Source organism: Dipodascopsis tothii (assembly GCF_038497935.1).
Source record: "Dipodascopsis tothii strain CBS 759.85 unplaced genomic scaffold V1510scaffold_5, whole genome shotgun sequence".
NCBI lineage: Eukaryota > Fungi > Ascomycota > Lipomycetes > Lipomycetales > Lipomycetaceae > Neoaidaea > Neoaidaea tothii.
In genome coordinates, this window is record NW_027117989.1 from 345051 (window position 1) to 362404 (window position 17354).

The 17354-nt window shown below is 66.2% G+C and overlaps 6 protein-coding genes and 4 non-coding genes across 10 annotated transcripts; 5 read left to right on the forward strand and 5 right to left on the reverse strand.

Moving 5' to 3' along the window:
- Window positions 1-67: 67 nt before the first annotated feature.
- Window positions 68-897, reverse strand: V1510DRAFT_447367 (uncharacterized protein; the record flags this gene model as incomplete). The annotated part of the gene is made up of 2 exons (XM_066935749.1): window positions 342-897; window positions 68-308 (listed from the first exon to the last, which is right to left on the reverse strand). Coding segments are annotated over exons 1-2 (567 nt in total), but the record flags the coding sequence as incomplete, so codon positions are not given.
- Window positions 898-1392: 495 nt separating this feature from the next.
- Window positions 1393-1890, reverse strand: V1510DRAFT_412199 (uncharacterized protein; the record flags this gene model as incomplete). Its single annotated transcript, XM_066933034.1, has 1 exon — window positions 1393-1890. The coding sequence occupies one exon, from the start codon at window positions 1888-1890 to the stop codon at window positions 1438-1440; it is 453 nt and encodes a 150-aa protein (XP_066790775.1). The 3' UTR covers window positions 1393-1437.
- A 2227-nt stretch (window positions 1891-4117) lies between these two features.
- On the forward strand, window positions 4118-5470 carry V1510DRAFT_412201 (uncharacterized protein). The gene is made up of 2 exons (XM_066933035.1): window positions 4118-4442; window positions 4477-5470. Exons 1-2 carry the CDS (start codon window positions 4211-4213, stop codon window positions 5202-5204), a joined length of 960 nt encoding a protein of 319 aa, XP_066790776.1. The 5' UTR covers window positions 4118-4210; the 3' UTR covers window positions 5205-5470.
- A 3603-nt stretch (window positions 5471-9073) lies between these two features.
- V1510DRAFT_412204 (uncharacterized protein) lies at window positions 9074-10728 on the forward strand. The gene is made up of 2 exons (XM_066933036.1): window positions 9074-9568; window positions 9601-10728. Exons 1-2 carry the CDS (start codon window positions 9492-9494, stop codon window positions 10607-10609), a joined length of 1086 nt encoding a protein of 361 aa, XP_066790777.1. The 5' UTR covers window positions 9074-9491; the 3' UTR covers window positions 10610-10728.
- A 182-nt stretch (window positions 10729-10910) lies between these two features.
- On the reverse strand, window positions 10911-12515 carry V1510DRAFT_428658 (uncharacterized protein; the record flags this gene model as incomplete). Its single annotated transcript, XM_066935279.1, has 1 exon — window positions 10911-12515. The coding sequence occupies one exon, from the start codon at window positions 12513-12515 to the stop codon at window positions 10911-10913; it is 1605 nt and encodes a 534-aa protein (XP_066790778.1).
- Window positions 12516-12578: 63 nt separating this feature from the next.
- V1510DRAFT_412206 (uncharacterized protein) lies at window positions 12579-14217 on the reverse strand. The gene is made up of 2 exons (XM_066933037.1): window positions 13808-14217; window positions 12579-13688 (listed from the first exon to the last, which is right to left on the reverse strand). Exons 1-2 carry the CDS (start codon window positions 13832-13834, stop codon window positions 12678-12680), a joined length of 1038 nt encoding a protein of 345 aa, XP_066790779.1. The 5' UTR covers window positions 13835-14217; the 3' UTR covers window positions 12579-12677.
- V1510DRAFT_t37 lies at window positions 14125-14215 on the reverse strand. The gene has a single exon. It is a non-coding gene; the product is annotated as a tRNA-Phe (tRNA).
- Window positions 14218-14304: 87 nt separating the features above from the next.
- V1510DRAFT_t34 lies at window positions 14305-14395 on the forward strand. The gene has a single exon. It is a non-coding gene; the product is annotated as a tRNA-Phe (tRNA).
- Window positions 14396-14863: 468 nt separating this feature from the next.
- V1510DRAFT_t35 lies at window positions 14864-14937 on the forward strand. Its single transcript has one exon. It is a non-coding gene; the product is annotated as a tRNA-Ala (tRNA).
- Window positions 14938-15373: 436 nt separating this feature from the next.
- V1510DRAFT_t36 lies at window positions 15374-15447 on the forward strand. Its single transcript has one exon. It is a non-coding gene; the product is annotated as a tRNA-Ala (tRNA).
- The last annotated feature ends 1907 nt before the right edge of the window (window positions 15448-17354 follow it).

Sequence of the window (17354 nt, forward strand, 5' to 3'; positions counted from 1 at the left end):
TCACCGGCGGCACGGCCGGCGCCGCGCCCTCGGCGGCCTCGGCCGGCGCGGCCTCGGCCGGCTTGTCGGCCTCGGCCTTGTCGGTCTCGGGCTCGCTCTCAACGGCCTCAACCATCGGGCGCTTGTTTGGAAACTGGCGGTCCAGCAGCTTGGCCGAGCAGTACAGGGTCGCGCACAGCACGCCCAGAATCAGCACGGTCTCGAGCAGCTTCGATTCCGGGCGCGGCACATACTCGGGCGCCAGGCACGAGCGCAGCGACGGCACCACGGTCTCGTTCGAGGCCGACGACAGCACATTGAAAAAGCAGCTGGCGTCAGCCTGGGCAACGCGCGCAGCGTACCTCAGCGTGTCCTCGGCCGTCTCGGCCGCGTAGACCTTGACGAGATCCTGCAGCTCGCTTGGCAGCGAGGCGGTCGCGTCCGCGACCAGCGTCTCGTCCGCGCGAGTCATTGGCAGCTCGATCGCGACGGCAGGTGCCGTCACGGCCTCCGGTGCCGAGTAGGCCTTGGCCGCAAACGCGACCAGCTGGGCCACAAACACGCACCCGTTGATGGCGAAGAACAGTGAGAGGTAGAGTGGTGACGACACGTATTTGCGGGCGGTCTGCACGTACGTCTGCAGGTCCGCGCGTGTCGGCAGCGTGATCCTAGACATGACGGGGGCCATCGTAACGGTCTGGGGGATAAACCGGCGATGAGAAAACGGGAGGAGGGAGGGAGCAAACCGGCGGCCTGATAAATAAATCGAGCACCGGCGAGGCCGATCCACCAGGTGCGAAAATAAATAATAAATAAATGAGGTATTAACTCGGAACAAGGAGCGTACACCGCGCGCACCGCGCCTGTTTACCTCGCGACGCCGCCACGGCCGCTGCCGCGGCCGCAGCGAGCCCGCTGCCCGGACGCGGCGCTGCGCCGCCCATAGACCGATACAGAATGACGCGTAGTGGCCAGAATCGAAACCGCTGGTTATTTGGCGGGTGGCCACGTGCCTTGTTACCACGGCAACGCTGTCTCATCTGATCTGTCGTCCTGTCTTTCGTCCCAACGCCTTACGCAATCGGGGAGCGCTTGGGACGTGCTGGCCGTAAGCGACAGGTTGAAAAAGCAACCGGGGCGGATTGCGTATGTCTCCCTTTGTGACGACCGGCGGCTAGTGATCGGAGGGTAGCCGGATCGGTTGCCCCGCCCGCGGCCGTGAGCGTCAGGGTGCACGGCGAGCTCCTGAGTGTGGCGGTGCGGCGCGCGCGCCGCAGCCTGTGCGGCGCCAGCATGCGGCTGAAACGCTACCGGCGCCACACGCGCCACTGCAGACAGGGGGGCGCCGCAGCCTGTGCGGCTTGCCCGCCGCCGCCGCCGAGCCCGCGCCGCCACGCGCCGCCAGGAACCCCGCCAGGGACAAACGTCACACTATATTACTATCTGCGCGCCAATTGTCTACCAGTGGCTTGGCCCGATCTCCACCGCATCGACGTCCACGCCCTCGTTAAACCAGCGCTCCTCAGGCGCAATCGGCACGTCGTTGCCTGACATCTGCCGCTTCGCCATGGCGCCGTCTGCGGCAAATGTCCAGTGCTCCAGCCCGTACGTGCGGTGCCACTGGCCCGCTGCGTTGCGCCACTCGTACCAGAACTGCACTGCGATCCGGTTGTCCCCGAACGCAAACAGCTCCTTGCGCAGCACGTAGTCGCGCTCGGCTGCCCACTTGGCAGCCAAGAACCGCTCGATCTCGGCCGTGCCCTGTACGAACGAGTCGCGGTTGCGCCAGACCGAGTCGGGTGTGTACGCACGTGCCACACGCACAGGATCCTTGGTGTTCCAGAGCGCCTGCGCGATCTTGACCTTCTGCTGCGCGGTCGCGCGCGTGAACGGTGGAATCAGATGCGCCATGGTTGCGGTGCGGTGGCGCGGTGGCGGCCTTTTGGCTGCAGTCTGGTCACGTGACTGTCGACCGTTAGTCCGGTCGCCGGGCACACGTACGCCGGTGCCGTCACGTGCCGTAGTGGCTGCCCCTTGCCAGTGACCCCTGACATGTCCGCAGCCACAAGTCCACTGCCAGCGCGGCCGCTAGGCGCAGCGCAGCCGCGCCGCCAGTGGGCCGGACGCCGGCTAGTGGTCGTAACCCGCGGGTAACGACCCAGAACACTGGCAACCCCACCACCGCGCTGGACTTGCGCAGGGGGGGCGCAACCACTGCGTGCGGCTCAGCCGCGGTCGCCCATGTTTTGGCCAATCGGACCTCCCACCGACCTAGCGCTGGCCCGACCGCGCCGGACCTGGTAGCAGTGCGCCAGGGTCCGCCGGTGGCAGGACGGACCCGCCCCGCCGCCGCACCGCCGCTCCGCCGCCCATCGCGGCTGACGCGCCGCGCGGTCTGGGCCCGCTGCCACCGCTCAGTGCATCGCGCAGCCTGCAGCGCAGGTGCATTTACGCGGTGCAGCGCAGCACATCTGCCTGCCTGTGTCTCCGGCAGGTCCGCGCCGCGGCCATCCTGCTGCCCACCGTAATGTCCTCGCCGTCATTGGTCCGTCCGGCCGTTGGACCAGGGCTGGCCGGCTCCAGGCAGGTCCCGCCGGCCGTCGTCAGCGGCCTGGCCGGAAGACCGCAACGGGGCTAGCCGCAAAGCTAGCTCGAACAACTCTATTGCATACTTAGGCTGGCGTCGGCTCCGCAATGGGTTAGCGTCATCAGTCTTGAGTACAGCCGAGCCTCCGCTGGCCCAGCGCCGCAAGGGCTGTCGTAGGCAGCCTCTGTGCAAGCCCGCGAGCCTCACTGGCGTCGGGCCCGGCGCCTGCCCGCCGCGCTGGGAGCCTGCAACGCAGGAGTTAGTGGTGCGCTAATGGGACCCACGTAGCGGGTTCTAGAATCCTTAGTGCCGGCCGTAGCCGTCGCCGTCGCTGTAGCCGTCGCAAGCTCCCAGTCCGCTCGCGGCCCTGTTACACAATATCCATGCGACGTTGTGTGGCATGGTGCGACGCGTCGACCGCAGGTCTGCCAAACTCCCCGGCCGTGTTGGCCAGCCGAAGGCGCCGCAGCTGCCGCGGACGCTGCCGCCGAGCGCGGCGGCCGCCGATCCACGCGCCGACGTGCTGGGCAGCGATGGCCATCGTGAGACACGCTGCAAGCTGCTGCTTCCAGCTACGCCATGCATGACGCTGCTGAGACATTACTATCAGTAAGTCACCGGGCCCCCCTATTCCTCCCGGCCCCGCCCGTACGTCTCGTGCCTGCGAACGGCGACGGCCGCAACAGCGCGGCGGTCCGCTGCCGGCCGACCTGCCGCGCCGTCCTGTAGCTGCGACCCGCCCTCCCGGCCGCGGATCGCGATGACCGGATCCACCGCGTCCGCAGGGTAGTGGCAAACCGATGCCGCGCCTAGCCGTCGCGCCGCGCCGGCTGCTACATTGGGGCAGGCGCCGTACAACTCTGCGTCGTACAAAGAAGCCGCTAGCGTCCGCCTAGTCTAGTGTCTCGCCGCCGAACATGCCCGGCTCTGATCCGGACGCTGCTTGGCACACCGCGCTGGGAGCGTGGTCCCACGCTGCTGGATCCGCGACCCTTCCGAGACTTGCGCAGTCCGACCACCGCTCCAGCCGCCGCGCCGGTGGTCAGCCGCGGCTCCAGCAGCGTTCCGTAGCGGCGGCCCGGTCGTTGACGTCCGCGCAACCCACCACGCGCTACTCCACGCTACGTCGCGCTAAGCCGACGCTGTCGCCCCTGCTCGGAAAAAGCGTTAGCACTAGCTCCCAGCGGCGTGCGTTATGCGTATACTGGCAACAGAAATATCTCCCAAAGCAGCGCTACAACGCCCAAACTGCCCGAAAAAAGGTAATTTCCAGAGAAAGTATGTTTTATTCCAAATTTTTTCCTAAAATGTTAACCTAACGTCTATGATTGGCAAGGCAGGTCGGGCGACGCGCTCTGGACAGCGATATGGACGGCCCGTGATTGGCCACAGGGGCGGATTCCCGCGTCAGTTACTCGGTCTAGAGAACACTGTCCCTGATTTCATGCAATGCCTAGTGCAGCGACGCAAAGTTGCCTTTTTACATCGGCGGTGGTACAAACCAAGCGACGGGCTAACGTTTGTTTTATATGTCGCCGCCGTCCCCTTCCCGTGCTTTTTTCCCCCGACACCTTAACTCTGGCCGAACGATCTCTTGTGTGGAAAGCAAGAGACCTGCAGGCACGAAGTAACTACATCAGAACAATGCCCGGAAAAAGAAGACGCAGCGAAGAGGTTGACTCGGCCGCAACCTCCCCGGACAGCTGGTACGAGGCCACCGAGGTCGTCGAGAGCGAGTACTCGGATCGGCCCCTGGACTCGGACGATGACGAGGTCGCCACGGCCTCGGACAGCGATCTGTCGGTGTCGACGCCAGCTTCGGACCGGTTTCCGCGCGCCGCGCTGAAGCGGCTGCGCAGCTTTGGGCTCGACAATGGTAGGCAATTACCGACGACAATGACTGACCCCAGACTCAGACGAGGCAGACCAGGCCGACAGCATCTTTGATCTGTTTGCGTCGCCGACGCTCCCCGAGTTCGAGGCTTCGACTGCCGCCTTCATCGAGAACTTCGACGATGGCGACAGCACCGACGAGGACCTCCCGGTGCTGGCCCCCACCACAAAGACCGTGCGCGCTCCGTCGGCGTCGCCCCAGGTCGAGCCTATGCACCAGGCGGCTGGCCCGGTATCGTTTAGCGCCGGCATCCAGGCGGTCCTGCCTGTGGCTGTCCGCTGGAACCCCATGAGCCGCCAGTATGCGGCTCAGCAGCACCAGCTCGAGCGCAAGCGCCACGACAAGTCGCGCGCCTCGGCCCTGGCCCAGCAGCACCTGCGCCGCCAGCACCTGTCGGCCGCCCAGCGCCGCGCCGCCGCCAAGAACCAGTCTCCGCCTGCGCCCCAGCAAGCCTCGCTGGACTCGCTCCTGGAAGAGATCTTCGACATCAAGAGCGTCAGCGACGACGACGAAGACTCTCTGTCGGTCCCGGCCTCGCCCTCGGGCAAGTCGGAGTTTTGGATCGACCGCTACACGACGATCCCGATCTGCGGGTATCTTAACCGCACGACCGTCGAGAGTGTGTCGGCGCCGGCTGCGGCCTACATGAAGAAGAGCGCTGCTCTGCGGAAGCGCAGTTTGTTTTTGGGCAAGGGACAGGAAATGGTTGGGCTTGGCGTTATGGTGGGTGATTACTCGATCTAATGGGTTATAAAAGTTGAGGCCAAGCCGGCGCACTGCGCCGGCACCTGCACTACGTGCTGAGCGGCTCTGGTTGATCCACCGCCGGCAGCAGGGCGGCCGATGGATATGGACTGGTCATTGGTATTGTTTTTGGATGCGTTTTGTACACTTTGGATCTGTTTTGAACCTCCCCTCTCCTCTTGGTGTGGAATACCATCGCGTTGTTTGTAAGCTAGTTGCGACGGCCAAAAGTTGCATAATGAATGCTAATGTTTATTGATCTAAAATGTCGATCTCGTAGCCTGGCTGGTGGTCGCCAGTGGCCTGGTGCGGGTGCTGGCGACTGCGATTGAGTGCGCTCTGCGGCGTCACTATTGCCACAGAACGCCACCGGCTACGTCACCCGAGCCGCACGAGCCGCACGCCGCACGAGCCGCGAGCCGCGAGCCGCACGCCGCACGGATCGCTCGCCAGCGCCGTGCCGTTGGTTCTCGCCATTTACGGCCGCACCGCGGCGGCTTCTGGCAGCTGGCTGCTCACCGATCATCGCGATCTACGGTGATAACGCCAACGTAAATTTCGAGCCCTACGTGCGGCACCAAGGACCCGGTGTTGCCCGACTTGGCTCCGGTTGTCACAGACCCCAGATGAAACCACAGACGTCATTGTCACACGCGAGACTCGGCGGACGACGCCACGATAGCGATCTTGGGAAACGTTGTGCGAACAGTCGGTGGGAGAATATACCGTTTGCGGACCCTGAAGCGAGCCGTGGCGAAGCCAAACGCCCTCGACCGACCGCACCTACCCCTTGGACCTGGCAGCAGCCGATACACTGACTGTCATCGGTTTGATCAATCGCGGTAGCTATCGCGATAGCTGTATCGTCGGCTGAGAACTCCCTTTGCGACAATGCGGACTCGCCAAGACTCATTCAGTGTGACGATTGGAACCGTACGGGTGCCGTACGCGATAAGAATTTGTCACATGGCCCTGCGCAGCTTACGTTTCATGTCGCGCCGGACCTAGCGAGCTCGGTGTATGGTTGCTGGAGGGCTGTAGAGAGTAGTGTTGCGCGAAAGTGGGATTTGGAGAAACGACAATGACGGCCGGGCGCGCAGCGGTCATCACGCGATCCCGCGCAACCGGCGCGTCCATGTGGGTCGAGGATCGGCACGCGCTGCGTCCAGACCGAGATCAGGCGGGCTCTAGATTTGCCAGTGGGACGGGTTCGCGAGTGGGACGGCGGAACAGCTGCTCGGCCTGAAATGAGGCAGCAGAGCAGACAACGCAGCTGTTTCGCAGATGTTCAAGAGACTACTAGATCATGCACTTAGCGCGGAGTCTCGGCGCATCAGCATGTCGCTGCTGGCGAGGCAAATCGCGCGAAACTCAGCTGGCGCCGTTGAGCTCAGTAGCTAGTCAAGCAAGAGGGCGAACAGAGTGCAAGGGACGGGCGCAACAGACTCTGTACTATTACGCTGCGCGCCGCAAGTGCGCCCCTGGCTGAGAAACAATGGCCGGCGGCCGCGCCGCGCGGTCCAGACGAGCTCTAAGCGGAAGCCAAGACCGCAACGGCACGGCTCCATTGTAGTAGCCGAGGGCCGGACGCGCGGGCTACGCAGCCAGGGCGGGTAGCGTTCTACAAACGCAACGGCCCCCGGTAGTCGGACGATCCGCCAGTAGCTGTTACTTGACCATAACCTGATGATCGGCGGCGCAGCGGCCCGCGCACTACAGGGACTGTGACTGCCGACTCACCCAATGTAGATTACGGATCGATCACAGCTGGAAGAGTGCGACCTTGCGCCCAGCCTGGTTAGCCGTGGCGCCAGCGTTAATAGACCGCCGACGCCGGGAGGTAAGCGCAAGTGCAGGGTACGCGGCAGAGTTAATATACAACGCAAGGGCAGCGCCGCCCACTAAAGAGGTTACGACTGTGACCTGTTTGGCAGTCTGTCGCGCATGAGACAGCGTGCCTTGCTGGCCGGCACATTGCGTCGGAGCGGTTCTGTGCCGGCGTCCAACCGGTGCCCACGGTGTTCGGACGGTGGCTGTCAGGCGCCGACAGGACGCGAACCGAGGGCGCGGGCGGCGTGGGCGGCGGCGCACGCTGCGCGCAGCAGCCGAGGCACGCGCGGGCCTCCCCCCACCGTAGCTCGGCAGCCAGTTTTGCAGGCAGCGCGCGGCAGCAGGCCGCACGGCGTGGACGAGCGCTGGCCTTGTGCGTTGAGTCGCGAGGTCTAGCGAGCGTGGGCGATGGCTAGAATTACTTGTTTTGCTCTACCGCGCGCAAGATTGTGTTGACGCACAATCTGAGACAATCGGCTGCGCCGGCGGAGGTGTTACGGCCTGAGTCCGTGTTGGGCTTCGGGGGTGTGAGCGGACCCAGCTACCTGGTACACTACTGTGTGCGGCATATTGTGTAAATCTTGTTCGTAGGCGAGATCTGATCAGGGCCAAGATCGCTGCAGCGGTGCATTAGCGCGCATCGCGACAACTATCTGGAGCCAACAGGGCGGGTCGGCCAGCGGGCACCCCGGTGGCCATTGGCGCGCGGCTGCCGGGCGACGGGCGCGCGCCGCGGCGGCCGCGCCGCGTGCGCCGAGCCTGCGCGAGGAGACCCGACGGTCCGTCGCGTGCGCCGCGCCAGGAGGCGTACGCGCGACCCTGCCGGCCGGCTAGACGTGCTGCGGTCTGCCACGCGATGGGCGAGGAACGCACTAGGATGGACGGCCCGGAAGAGGTAGCGCGGTGGGGAGGCGTTCGTGATCGGAGCGCGTCTGTGCACGGCTGGAGCGGCCGAGGCGCGAGCGCCAGGCACTGGCCGCGGATGACGTGGATAGAGTGGGCGCGGGTTCTCGGCCGGCGCCGGCGGCGCGGCCCCGGCAGGCCTCCGGCGGGCCGGTAAGGCGCTAGACCGGCCGCGAGGTAACGGTGGGCCGGCGAACGACTGGGCAGCCGGACCGACGTCCCCTTGCGTCGCCGCTCGAAGCGGTCGTGGAGAACCGGCTAGGCGTATGAACAACACTAGCAGCGACCAGGTTGGCGGCTGCTGGGCGGCGCCTTCGCACACCGGCGCGACGCGCTATTGGCGCGCGCAGTAGCTGCAGTCGGCCGGCGCGAGCTGCTAGGTTTCTAGCCGTACCCGGTGGCGGATTTGGCGGGCGCGGGACGGCGGCGGCGAGCGCGGGCGCGGTGCGCGGACCGCGGACCGCGCGGGCCGGCCGGCGGCAAGGTGCACTGTGCGACCCGACAATCTGCAGCCGCCGCCGGCCCGCCGATCGTCACTGCGAACGGCGGGCGGCCAGCCCCCTCAGGCCCGCCCAGCGACCGGCCCCGCCGGGCGGGCGCGCGGATGCTGCGGGCGCGGGAACGTGGTGGCAGCACGCGGCGTGCCCCTCCCACGACCGCCACCCGAGTCCGCCAGCGTGCCGTCGGCCGGACGCGTGCCCGTAAGCGGCGACCGCCGCGACCGTAACCGGGAAGATTCTCGTCCCAGCTGCATAGACGCAGCCTGTAAGCTGCTAACCCTAAACGGCTACGCGTGTTCGGTTTCTCCCAGTCCCCATCGGGAATATGTCTCATGTACGCCCGGCTGCTGGCCTCCTCGTCTCGTCTCAGCGGGCCCGAACACGTTGCGGCATTGCGTGACCCGCGGAGCAGGCGGCCCGCACGCACACCGGGCCACCCAGGAGTCCGGCGGGGCCGCCGGGACCGCCGGTAACTCCAAGCGCCCGCCAACCGGGTCGCCGCCGGTGGGCTACCCTGTCGCTTGGGTTTGGGCACATGTGAACGGGCTTGGCGGGCCATCGAGGTGCGCTGCGCTAGCTTCTTTGGATTTAATTAGCAGCCGCCGCCGCATTGGTGGCTCCTTCCTTCAACGTCCAGGTGCGGAGCGCGCTCAGTGGACAATTTCACACACAGGCTATATATATGCAAAGGGCTCGCGCTAGCCGCCGTACCGCCTAGCCAGCACCAGCAAGGACACTCTAAGCACCCTGGCGCACGCCCTACGCTACGCTATCGACGTTGCGCGCTGGCGGCAAGCACACGCAGACTCCAGGTAGCGCCGCAGGCCATCCACGCAGCCGGCCTAGCGAGACGCGCTTCTGCTAGGGATCGACGGTCTAGCTCGGTCAGGCGCGGCTAGGGACGACGCACCCAGTTGCATGTTCAGAGCCTGGCCGTCGGCCTTCAGGCAGCGGGCCTTATATTGACGACCCCAGCCAGACAGTCGGCCATCGCACGCACGTCCTTCCCGAGCCCTGCTCCTGTCGCTCTTTTGCACCGTCCGTCCGAGTCGCCATGGAGACCAGATACACCCTCCTGTGGACCGTCTTCCTGACGTTCACCATCACCTCGCTGGTGTTTGTGTCGCTGCGGTAAGTCCGGCAGGGGTCGCTGCTGACGCCAGGGTGTACTCGCGCCTGCGCATCACCAAGATCTTCCTGCTGGAGGACTACCTCATCGTGCTGGCGCAGATGTACCTGACCGCGCTGTGCGCGCTGTCGCTGTACGCGTTCCAGTTCGGTGGAGCCATCCACAACGCGCCGGTGTCGACGCTGTCGCCGCGCCTGAAGTACGGCTACATCATGTCGATTGTCTACCTGTCGACGCTGTGGATCATCAAGATCTCCATCCTGCTGTTCTACCGCCGGCTGTCGCCGGCGCGGTCGTTCCACATCATGTGCTACATCATGGTCGGCTTTGTGTCGGCCTACTCGCTGGCCGCCACGCTGTCCTACACGCTCATCTGCCACCCGGTCCAGTACCAGTGGCTGGGCTCGGCCACGGGCACCTGTGGCTCGTACGAGGCGACCTACTACTCGGCCGCGGCGTTCAACATCATCTCCGACTTCATCATGCTCATCCTGCCGATGCCCATCGTGCTGCGCGTGCGCCTGCCGACCCGCAAGAAAATCGGCCTGGCCGTCATCTTCCTCATCGGAGGCGTGGCCGCTATCGCGTCCGTCGTGCGTCTGTACATGGTCCACCAGTTCATCGCCGCCACCGACCAGTCGTGGTACGGCTCGAACCTGCCCATGTGGTCGCTCATCGAGTGCTCGCTCGGCATCATCTCGTCGTCGATTCCGGCCATCCGCCCGCTCGTCGTGCACATCTACTACAAGGTCACCAAGCAGCAGCCGCCGGGCACGACCCACAGCTTCCACGACGCGTACCTCACGGGCACGTACCTGCCGGAGGACACCCGCAACACGTTCACGGCCGGCGCGCGCGCGCGCCGGGCCCGCGACTCGCTGGACACCTTCGAGGAGGAGGTCGGCGACAGCTTCCACAACAACGCGACGGGCTTCCTGGGCGGCGAGCAGAAGACGCCGTACGACGACCAGATCGTGAAGACGACCCACGTGACGCTGCACTACGGCGACCACGAGGACTCGTCCGTGAAGGACGAGAAATAGACGGCGCGAGCCGCACGGGCTGCGGCGCGAGCCGCACGGGCTGCGGCGCGAGCCGCACGCCGTGCGGCGCGCCGGCCCGCGGGCGCCTCGGCAGCCCCGCACTCAGCCGCACCGCGCGCGGCGCGAGCCGCACGCCGTGCGGCGCCCCGAGCCCCGCTCGTCCACCGCCGAACGCCGGCCTTTTGTATCCTACGTTGTATAATGTCTTCACGCGAGTTCTGCCGGGCCGCGCGCACGCCCGGAGCTGTGCAGAGCCGTGAGCCTGGTAAAAATATTGGCATATATAGTAAATATCTCGCAACTACTCGGCCTCGAGCTGCTGGCCCTTGATGGCCGCGTGGATCTCGGCCGCGGCGGCCGCGTGCGCCACAGCCAGCCGGCGGCTGGTGCGCGCGAGCGCTGTGGCGGTGTGTTTTGTTGCCAGCATGCACGCCAGCAGCGCGCCGCCAAACGCAGTCACGGCCGCCAGCACCGCCAGCACCGCCACCGGCGCGAACGCGAACGACGCCACCGCCGCGTACACGTACAGCTGCGACAGCATCGGCACGTGCAGGTACGCGCTCGACGTGTCCAGCGCCGAGAACGGGAACGTCGGCAGCCGGAAGCCCACGACGCAGGCCATCGCGGCCGGGTAGTCGGCCGTGGTCTCGGCGCAGCCGTAGACCGCCGCGTGCAGGCCGTCGCCGGAGCGGCCGTCCGCGCGCATCCACGAGCACACGGCAACAAAGAGCGTGCCGCCGAGGACCGCCAGGCAGCCGAGCAGGAACGAGACGTGCCAGCGCGAGGCCACGTAGTCCTCGACCGAGCCGTAGCCGTCGCGGGGCAGCGCCAGCAGCCCGACCGAGGACTCGACGATCTTGGACAGCGCGCCGTTGGCGGCCGACTCGCGCCAGCGCCGCGACGCCCGGCGCGGCTCGGCCCGCGGCCGCACGCTCATGTCGGTGGCCGGGCCGTAGCCCTTGAACGGCGCCGAGAAGGGCGCGAACGGCGCCGGGCCCGCGGCCTGGTCGGGCCGCACGGCCAGCCCGCCGACGGTGCCGGCCTTGCCGGCCGGGATCTTGCGCGGCGACCGCCGGGCGTTCTCGCGCGTGTCGCGGCGCGCGGTCGTCGTGTCGAGGCTCTCGGCCGAGGAGCTGTAGCGCAGGCGCGGGCGCTGCGCCGGCCGCGGCGACCGGCCGTCGTCGGGCGCCGGCCGGCGGCCCGGCCGCTCGTCTGCCGACCGGCCCGCGGGCGACGACGAGCGCGTGGACGGCGCGGCCGACGGGATGTGCGCGTAGCCGGCGTCGGCGCCGCACGCGCGCAGGTGCTGCTCGAAGCGGGCGAGGCCGTCGAACGCCGCGTCCGAGCTGTAGCCGTCGCTCGAGCCCGATCCGCGCTCAAAGGCCGCGTACGGGCGCAGCGCGGCCGCGTCCAGCAGGCCCCGCCGCGCGTCCGCCTCGTTCTCGGACTCGCACTCGGACCCGGACCCGTACGAGCTCACGATCTGGGCGACCGTGCCCGCGTGCGCCGACTCAATTGCCCGCGCGCGGTCCAGCGCGGCCAGCTCGTCCGCCACGTCGTCCAGGTCCGCGTACGACACGGCCCGCCGCCGGTACCGCCCGTAGCCGCCGTCGTAGAGCTCGTCCGGCGACGACGGCGCGTAGCGGTCCCGGCGGCGCACCGGCGGCGACGACGCCAGCGCCAGCAGCGCCGCGCGCGCCCCGTCCGGGCTCGGCGTCCGCGCGGGCTCGTCACACGCGCGCGCGTCGAACGGGCCCAGCCCAAACAGCGACTCGTGGCCGGCCGCGTCGAGGTCGTCCAGCGGCGGCGCGGTCGGCTCCGGCGTCGACGCGGCCGCCTCCGGCGTCGACGGCACGCCCCACGGGTCCGTGGGCGAAGGCATCGGGAAGGACTGCGACAGGTTCATGGTGTTCGGCCCGGGGACAGTGTGGAGCTACGAGCCCTGGCCGAGCCGGAACCTAGATAGGCCTTCGGTTGAGATCGTGAGGGTGATAAACACCGCCGACGCGTCTTTATTTTTCTCTTTCCTAATTCTCATCCCGACGCGCCGCCGCCGACGCGTAAACATCTAGAGCGGGACCTTGTTGTAGACGGGGCCGGTGAGGCCGGGGATCCGGATGCGGAAGATCTGGCCGGCCTGCGTGCCCTGCGGCTGCCCGTTGGGCTTGTTGGCCGTGGTCACGAACAGGTCCGAGTGCTCGGGGCCGCCAAAGACCGGGCAGTTGGTGAACTTGGCGGGGAAGTGGTACTGCTCGATGAGCTCGCCGTCGGCCGTGTAGCGGTTGACGCAGCCGGCGCCCCAGACGGCGAGGAAGAGGTCGCCGTTGGACGCGAGCGTGAGCCCGTCCGGCCGGGGGCCGCCCGAGATGCGCACGATCTCGACGGGGTTGGCGAGCGTGCCGGCCTCGGCGTCGTAGTCGTACCGCACGACGGTCTCCTTGATGGAGTCGGCGAAGTAGGCCTGGGTGCCGTCCTTGGTCCACAGCAGGCCGTTGGGGATCGCGCAGCCCTCGAGCACCGCCGTGGGCTCCAGCGTGCCCGGCGCGAACCGGAAGAGCGCGCCGATGCGCTCGCTCTCGTGGTTGTCGATGTCCTGGATCATCGTGCCGGCCCAGAACCGGCCCTGGGGGTCGACGTTGCCGTCGTTGAGCCGCATCAGCTCGCGCAGGTGCGCCGAGTCGGGGTACATGTACGACTTGTACGGGATCTTGACGACCTCCTCGGCCGCGGCGCGCACCTGCTGGTCCGCGTCGAGCGCGGCGAAGTCGACCACTGCGGGGCCGAGCTTGGCGCCGAGGACGAACGTGTGGGGGTCCGTTGTCCGGGCGATCACGCCGATGGGGTGGTTGAAGTGGAACCGCCGCACGCCGGCGGCCTCGGCCGACGCGGGGCCGTACTCCTCGATGTACTCGCTGCCGGCGCCCTCGGCGCCCTCGGCGGGCTGCAGCTGGCGGACCTCGGTGGGGGGGACATTGGCCCGGATGATGTCGTTGTTGAGGATGTCGACGCAGTAGAGCTGGTTGGCCTCCGGGACGTACACCGGGCCCTCGGACAGCTTGCTGTCGACGATGAGGTAGGGCTGCCGTCAGCGGTGTCTGCGTGGCCGCGGGGGCCCGGCTGCGCCGGCTGCTGCGCCGGCAGCCGCGGCGGCAGCCACGGCGGCCGAGCTCGCGACCGTAGCTAGGGCGCCGTACTCACATTCTCGACAAAAAACTGGCGCACCATTTTGATACCGCTTGCCTGGCGCCCTGCGGCCTTTATAGCTTGCGAATAGCCGACGTCGGCAACTGCCTAAACGCCCGTATCGGCCGACCTGGACGCCCTGCCCCGGCGGGTTAGTCGACGTCATGGGCTTAGGGTTCCGCCGCACTGCGGCGCGCCAGCCACCGGCCATTGGCGCCCGCACTCGCGTCTGTGGCGGTGCGGCCCGGACATGCCCCTTTGGGCCAATGCCGGCGCGCACACCAACGCACCAAACTGGGCGAGTGGGGCCGTTAATCCCGCGCCAAAAAGAATGCGATGTCTGTGGATCGAACACAGGACCTTCAGATGTCGGAACCGAAGTCTGGCTTCAGTCTGACGCTCTCCCAACTGAGCTAACCCCGCACCTTGGGGAACTGCTGCAGCTGTTCCTGCTGTGTCGCTCGGCCTACAGACTACAGTTTACGCCAGACGCGCCAATTGAGTTATAACATGCGGGGTTAGCTCAGTTGGGAGAGCGTCAGACTGAAGTCACACTTCAGTTTCGACATCTGAAGGTCCTGTGTTCGATCCACAGACATCGCATATTTTTGCCGCGCGCTTCTCCCGCGGGGGTCCTTGGGGGTCCTGCTACCGCTCGGCTGTTCTGACAGCTGGCTCGCTTCCGACCGTCGGGTCTGTGCAGTGGCTTGGCGGTCGAGACCGGCCCCATGACTCGCGGCCGCCGGCAGGTCGTCGCTGTGCCCGACTTGGTCCTGCGCCGGCCGCAACAATTCCGTCGGGTAGGCTACCGTGCGGCAGGGTTTACGCATACGCGGCTCCGCTGGTGGACGAGCCTTCACTCATGATTTACGCGTAGATAGCTGCCTGTCGCCAGCGATCGATGTCACGGAAGTAAGTTTACCCAGGTACAGATTGAAACGGAACACCTCAGGACTGTGTGCACACAGCATAGCAATGCATCCTACGCTTAAGTACACGAATTGGCCAACAGAGTCCACAGCTAGCCGCCCGCTAGGTACAACTGCAGCCTCGCCGTCCAAGATAACACTAGGGCGTCTGGTGTAGTTGGTTATCACATTCCCTTAGCATGGGAGAGGTCTCCGGTTCGATTCCGGCGTCGTCCATTTTTTTTCACTGCATGTCCCATCCGAACGGTAGCTGCTCCGAGAGTCCGGAGGCTCGCTTTTTGCTTGCAGCGCAGCCGCCCTTGGCCGCTGTCTACCGGAGGCTTGCCCGACGCCACGTACCATGACCGTGCCACAAGATGGCGAGTCTTCGACAGCGTCGTCCATGAGCTGCCCCGTTGACGGTGCTGACAGGTGATCTCTTACTGGTCATGCCAAGTGGGATGTTAGCAGGCGGCCACCCTCGACAGAGGCGCCAGTGGCTCGCATCACGGCCGAGGCGACGTATAGGGCTCACACGCAATGGCCTTTCATCTGCCTTTCCGCTAAAAACCCTGTTCCTGAAGTAGCTTTAGCAAGCACACGCAAGCACACGACCAGTAGCCTGCGCAGCCGTCGTAGCTAGCACGCAACAGAGTGAACCTTAACATCAAGCGGGCGTCTGGTGTAGTTGGTTATCACATTCCCTTAGCATGGGAGAGGTCTCCGGTTCGATTCCGGCGTCGTCCACTTTTTTTTTTTCCCCGCACGGACTCGCTTGCGTCGCGCGACTCAGTTTCGCGTTCAAGGATCTACGCTCGCCAATAAGGTCCTTCCCTTCTCCACAACGATCCTACACTCTTCAATGATGATGCGTGATTCGATTAAGACATTTACAGGGTCTAGAGCATATACAAGATAGGGTTTTCCAAAAAGTGCGGCTGCATCTAGACGTGCAGCTCGTTCATGGGCTGGATGTTGTCCAGGATCGGGCCGAGCGAGGACGCGGTGTCCTTGGGCTTGTCGACCAGCAAGTGCTTCCAGACGTTGTTGCCTGTGTCCTTGGGCACGTCGCCAAAACAGCGCGCAAATACCTGGTGGTAGTTGTCGCACGGCACGCCCTCCAAGCCCTCCCGCACATTCTCCGGCAGGTCCTCCCAGTCCGAGAGGTTGGCCTTGGGGAAGATGACGACGCGGGCGCCGGACCGCTTGGCGGCGATGCACTTCTCGCGCAGGCCGCCAATGCGCAGCACCTTGCCGGTCACCGTGATCTCGCCCGTCATGGCAATCTCGGGGTCGATCGGGCGGTCCAGCGCCAGCGACAACAGCGACGTCGACATGGTGATACCCGCCGACGGGCCGTCCTTGGGCGTGGCACCCTCGGGGCAGTGCAGGTGGATCTTGGCGTGGTCAAAGAACTTGTTCTCGGGGAAGTTGTTGCCGAGGAAGATGCGCGCAAACGTGTACGCGATCGTGGTCGACTCCTTCATGACGTCGCCGAGCTGGCCCGTGCGGTTGAACGACGGTGTGGTCGACGTCGACAGCAGCGTCTCGACAACCGACTCGATGTACAGCGACGCGCCGCCGAGCGACGTCCAGGCCAGACCCATGATCACGCCCGGGGGCGTGGTCTCGTACAGCCGGTCGGACGTGAAAACGGGCGGGCCGACGTACGTCTTGAGGTTTTCGGGCGTGATCTCGACGTGGACGTCCGCAGGGATCTCGAGCATCGCCGGCGGCTCGGTCGTGGTCGCCGGCTTGGCGACGCCCTCGACGGCGTCCTCGGCGGCCTCGGCCTTGTCCTCGGCCTTGGCCTCGGTCTGGGCCTCCGCAGCCGCCTCCGGCCCTGCCACCACCTCCACCGGCCGCGCGCCCGTGTCCACCTCGGCCAGCAGCTCCGGCGGCACGGCGTCCTTGATGTCCTTGACGATCAACAGCGCCGACTTGCGGTACACCTTCTCGATCTGCTTCTTGAGATTGCGCACGCCGCTCTCGCGGCAGTAGTTCTTGATCAGCGTCGCGATCGCCTCCGGCGTCAGGTTCACGTCGGCCTCCTTCAGGCCGGACATCTCCTTGGCCGTCGGCGCCAGGTACCGCTGAGCAATCGCCATCTTCTCGTCGGCCACGTAGCCCGAGATCTCGATCAGCTCCATCCGGTCCAGCAGCGGCCGCGGGATGGTCTCGGTCATGTTGGCCGTGCACACAAACAGGACCTTGGAGAGGTCCACGGGGATGTCCATGTAGTGGTCCAGGAAGCTGCCGTTCTGCTCGGGGTCGAGCAGCTCAAGCAGGGCCGACGCAGGGTCGCCCTGGTTGCCCTTGCCGAGCTTGTCGATTTCGTCGATCAGGATCAGCGGGTTCTCGGTCTCGCACTTCTTGAGCGCCTGGATGATGCGGCCGGGTAGCGCGCCGACGTACGTCCGGCGGTGGCCCTTGATCTCGGCCACGTCCGACAGGCCGCCCACGGAGAACCGGTAGAACTTGCGGTTCAGCGCGCGCGCGATGCTCTTGCCGATCGACGTCTTGCCGACGCCCGGCGGGCCCACAAAGCAGATGATCTTGCCCTCGACCGTGCCGCGCAGCCGGCCGACCGCGATGAACTCGAGGATGCGGTCCTTGACGTCCTTGAGGCCGTAGTGGTCCTCGTCCAGCACGGT

Bases quoted from the DNA above. Each gene is read 5' to 3' on its own strand.
- V1510DRAFT_412201 (XM_066933035.1), top strand. From the start codon at position 4,211: ATGCCCGGAAAAAGAAGACGCAGCGAAGAGGTTGACTCGGCCGCAACC. The intron at 4,443-4,476 runs GTAGGCAATTAC...GACTGACCCCAG, and splicing joins CAGCTTTGGGCTCGACAATG to ACTCAGACGAGGCAGACCAG.
- V1510DRAFT_412204 (XM_066933036.1), top strand. From the start codon at position 9,492: ATGGAGACCAGATACACCCTCCTGTGGACCGTCTTCCTGACGTTCACC. The intron at 9,569-9,600 runs GTAAGTCCGGCA...TGCTGACGCCAG, and splicing joins CTGGTGTTTGTGTCGCTGCG to GGTGTACTCGCGCCTGCGCA.
- V1510DRAFT_412206 (XM_066933037.1), bottom strand. From the start codon at position 13,834: ATGGTGCGCCAGTTTTTTGTCGAGAAT. The intron at 13,689-13,807 runs GTGAGTACGGCG...CGCTGACGGCAG, and splicing joins GCCAGTTTTTTGTCGAGAAT to CCCTACCTCATCGTCGACAG.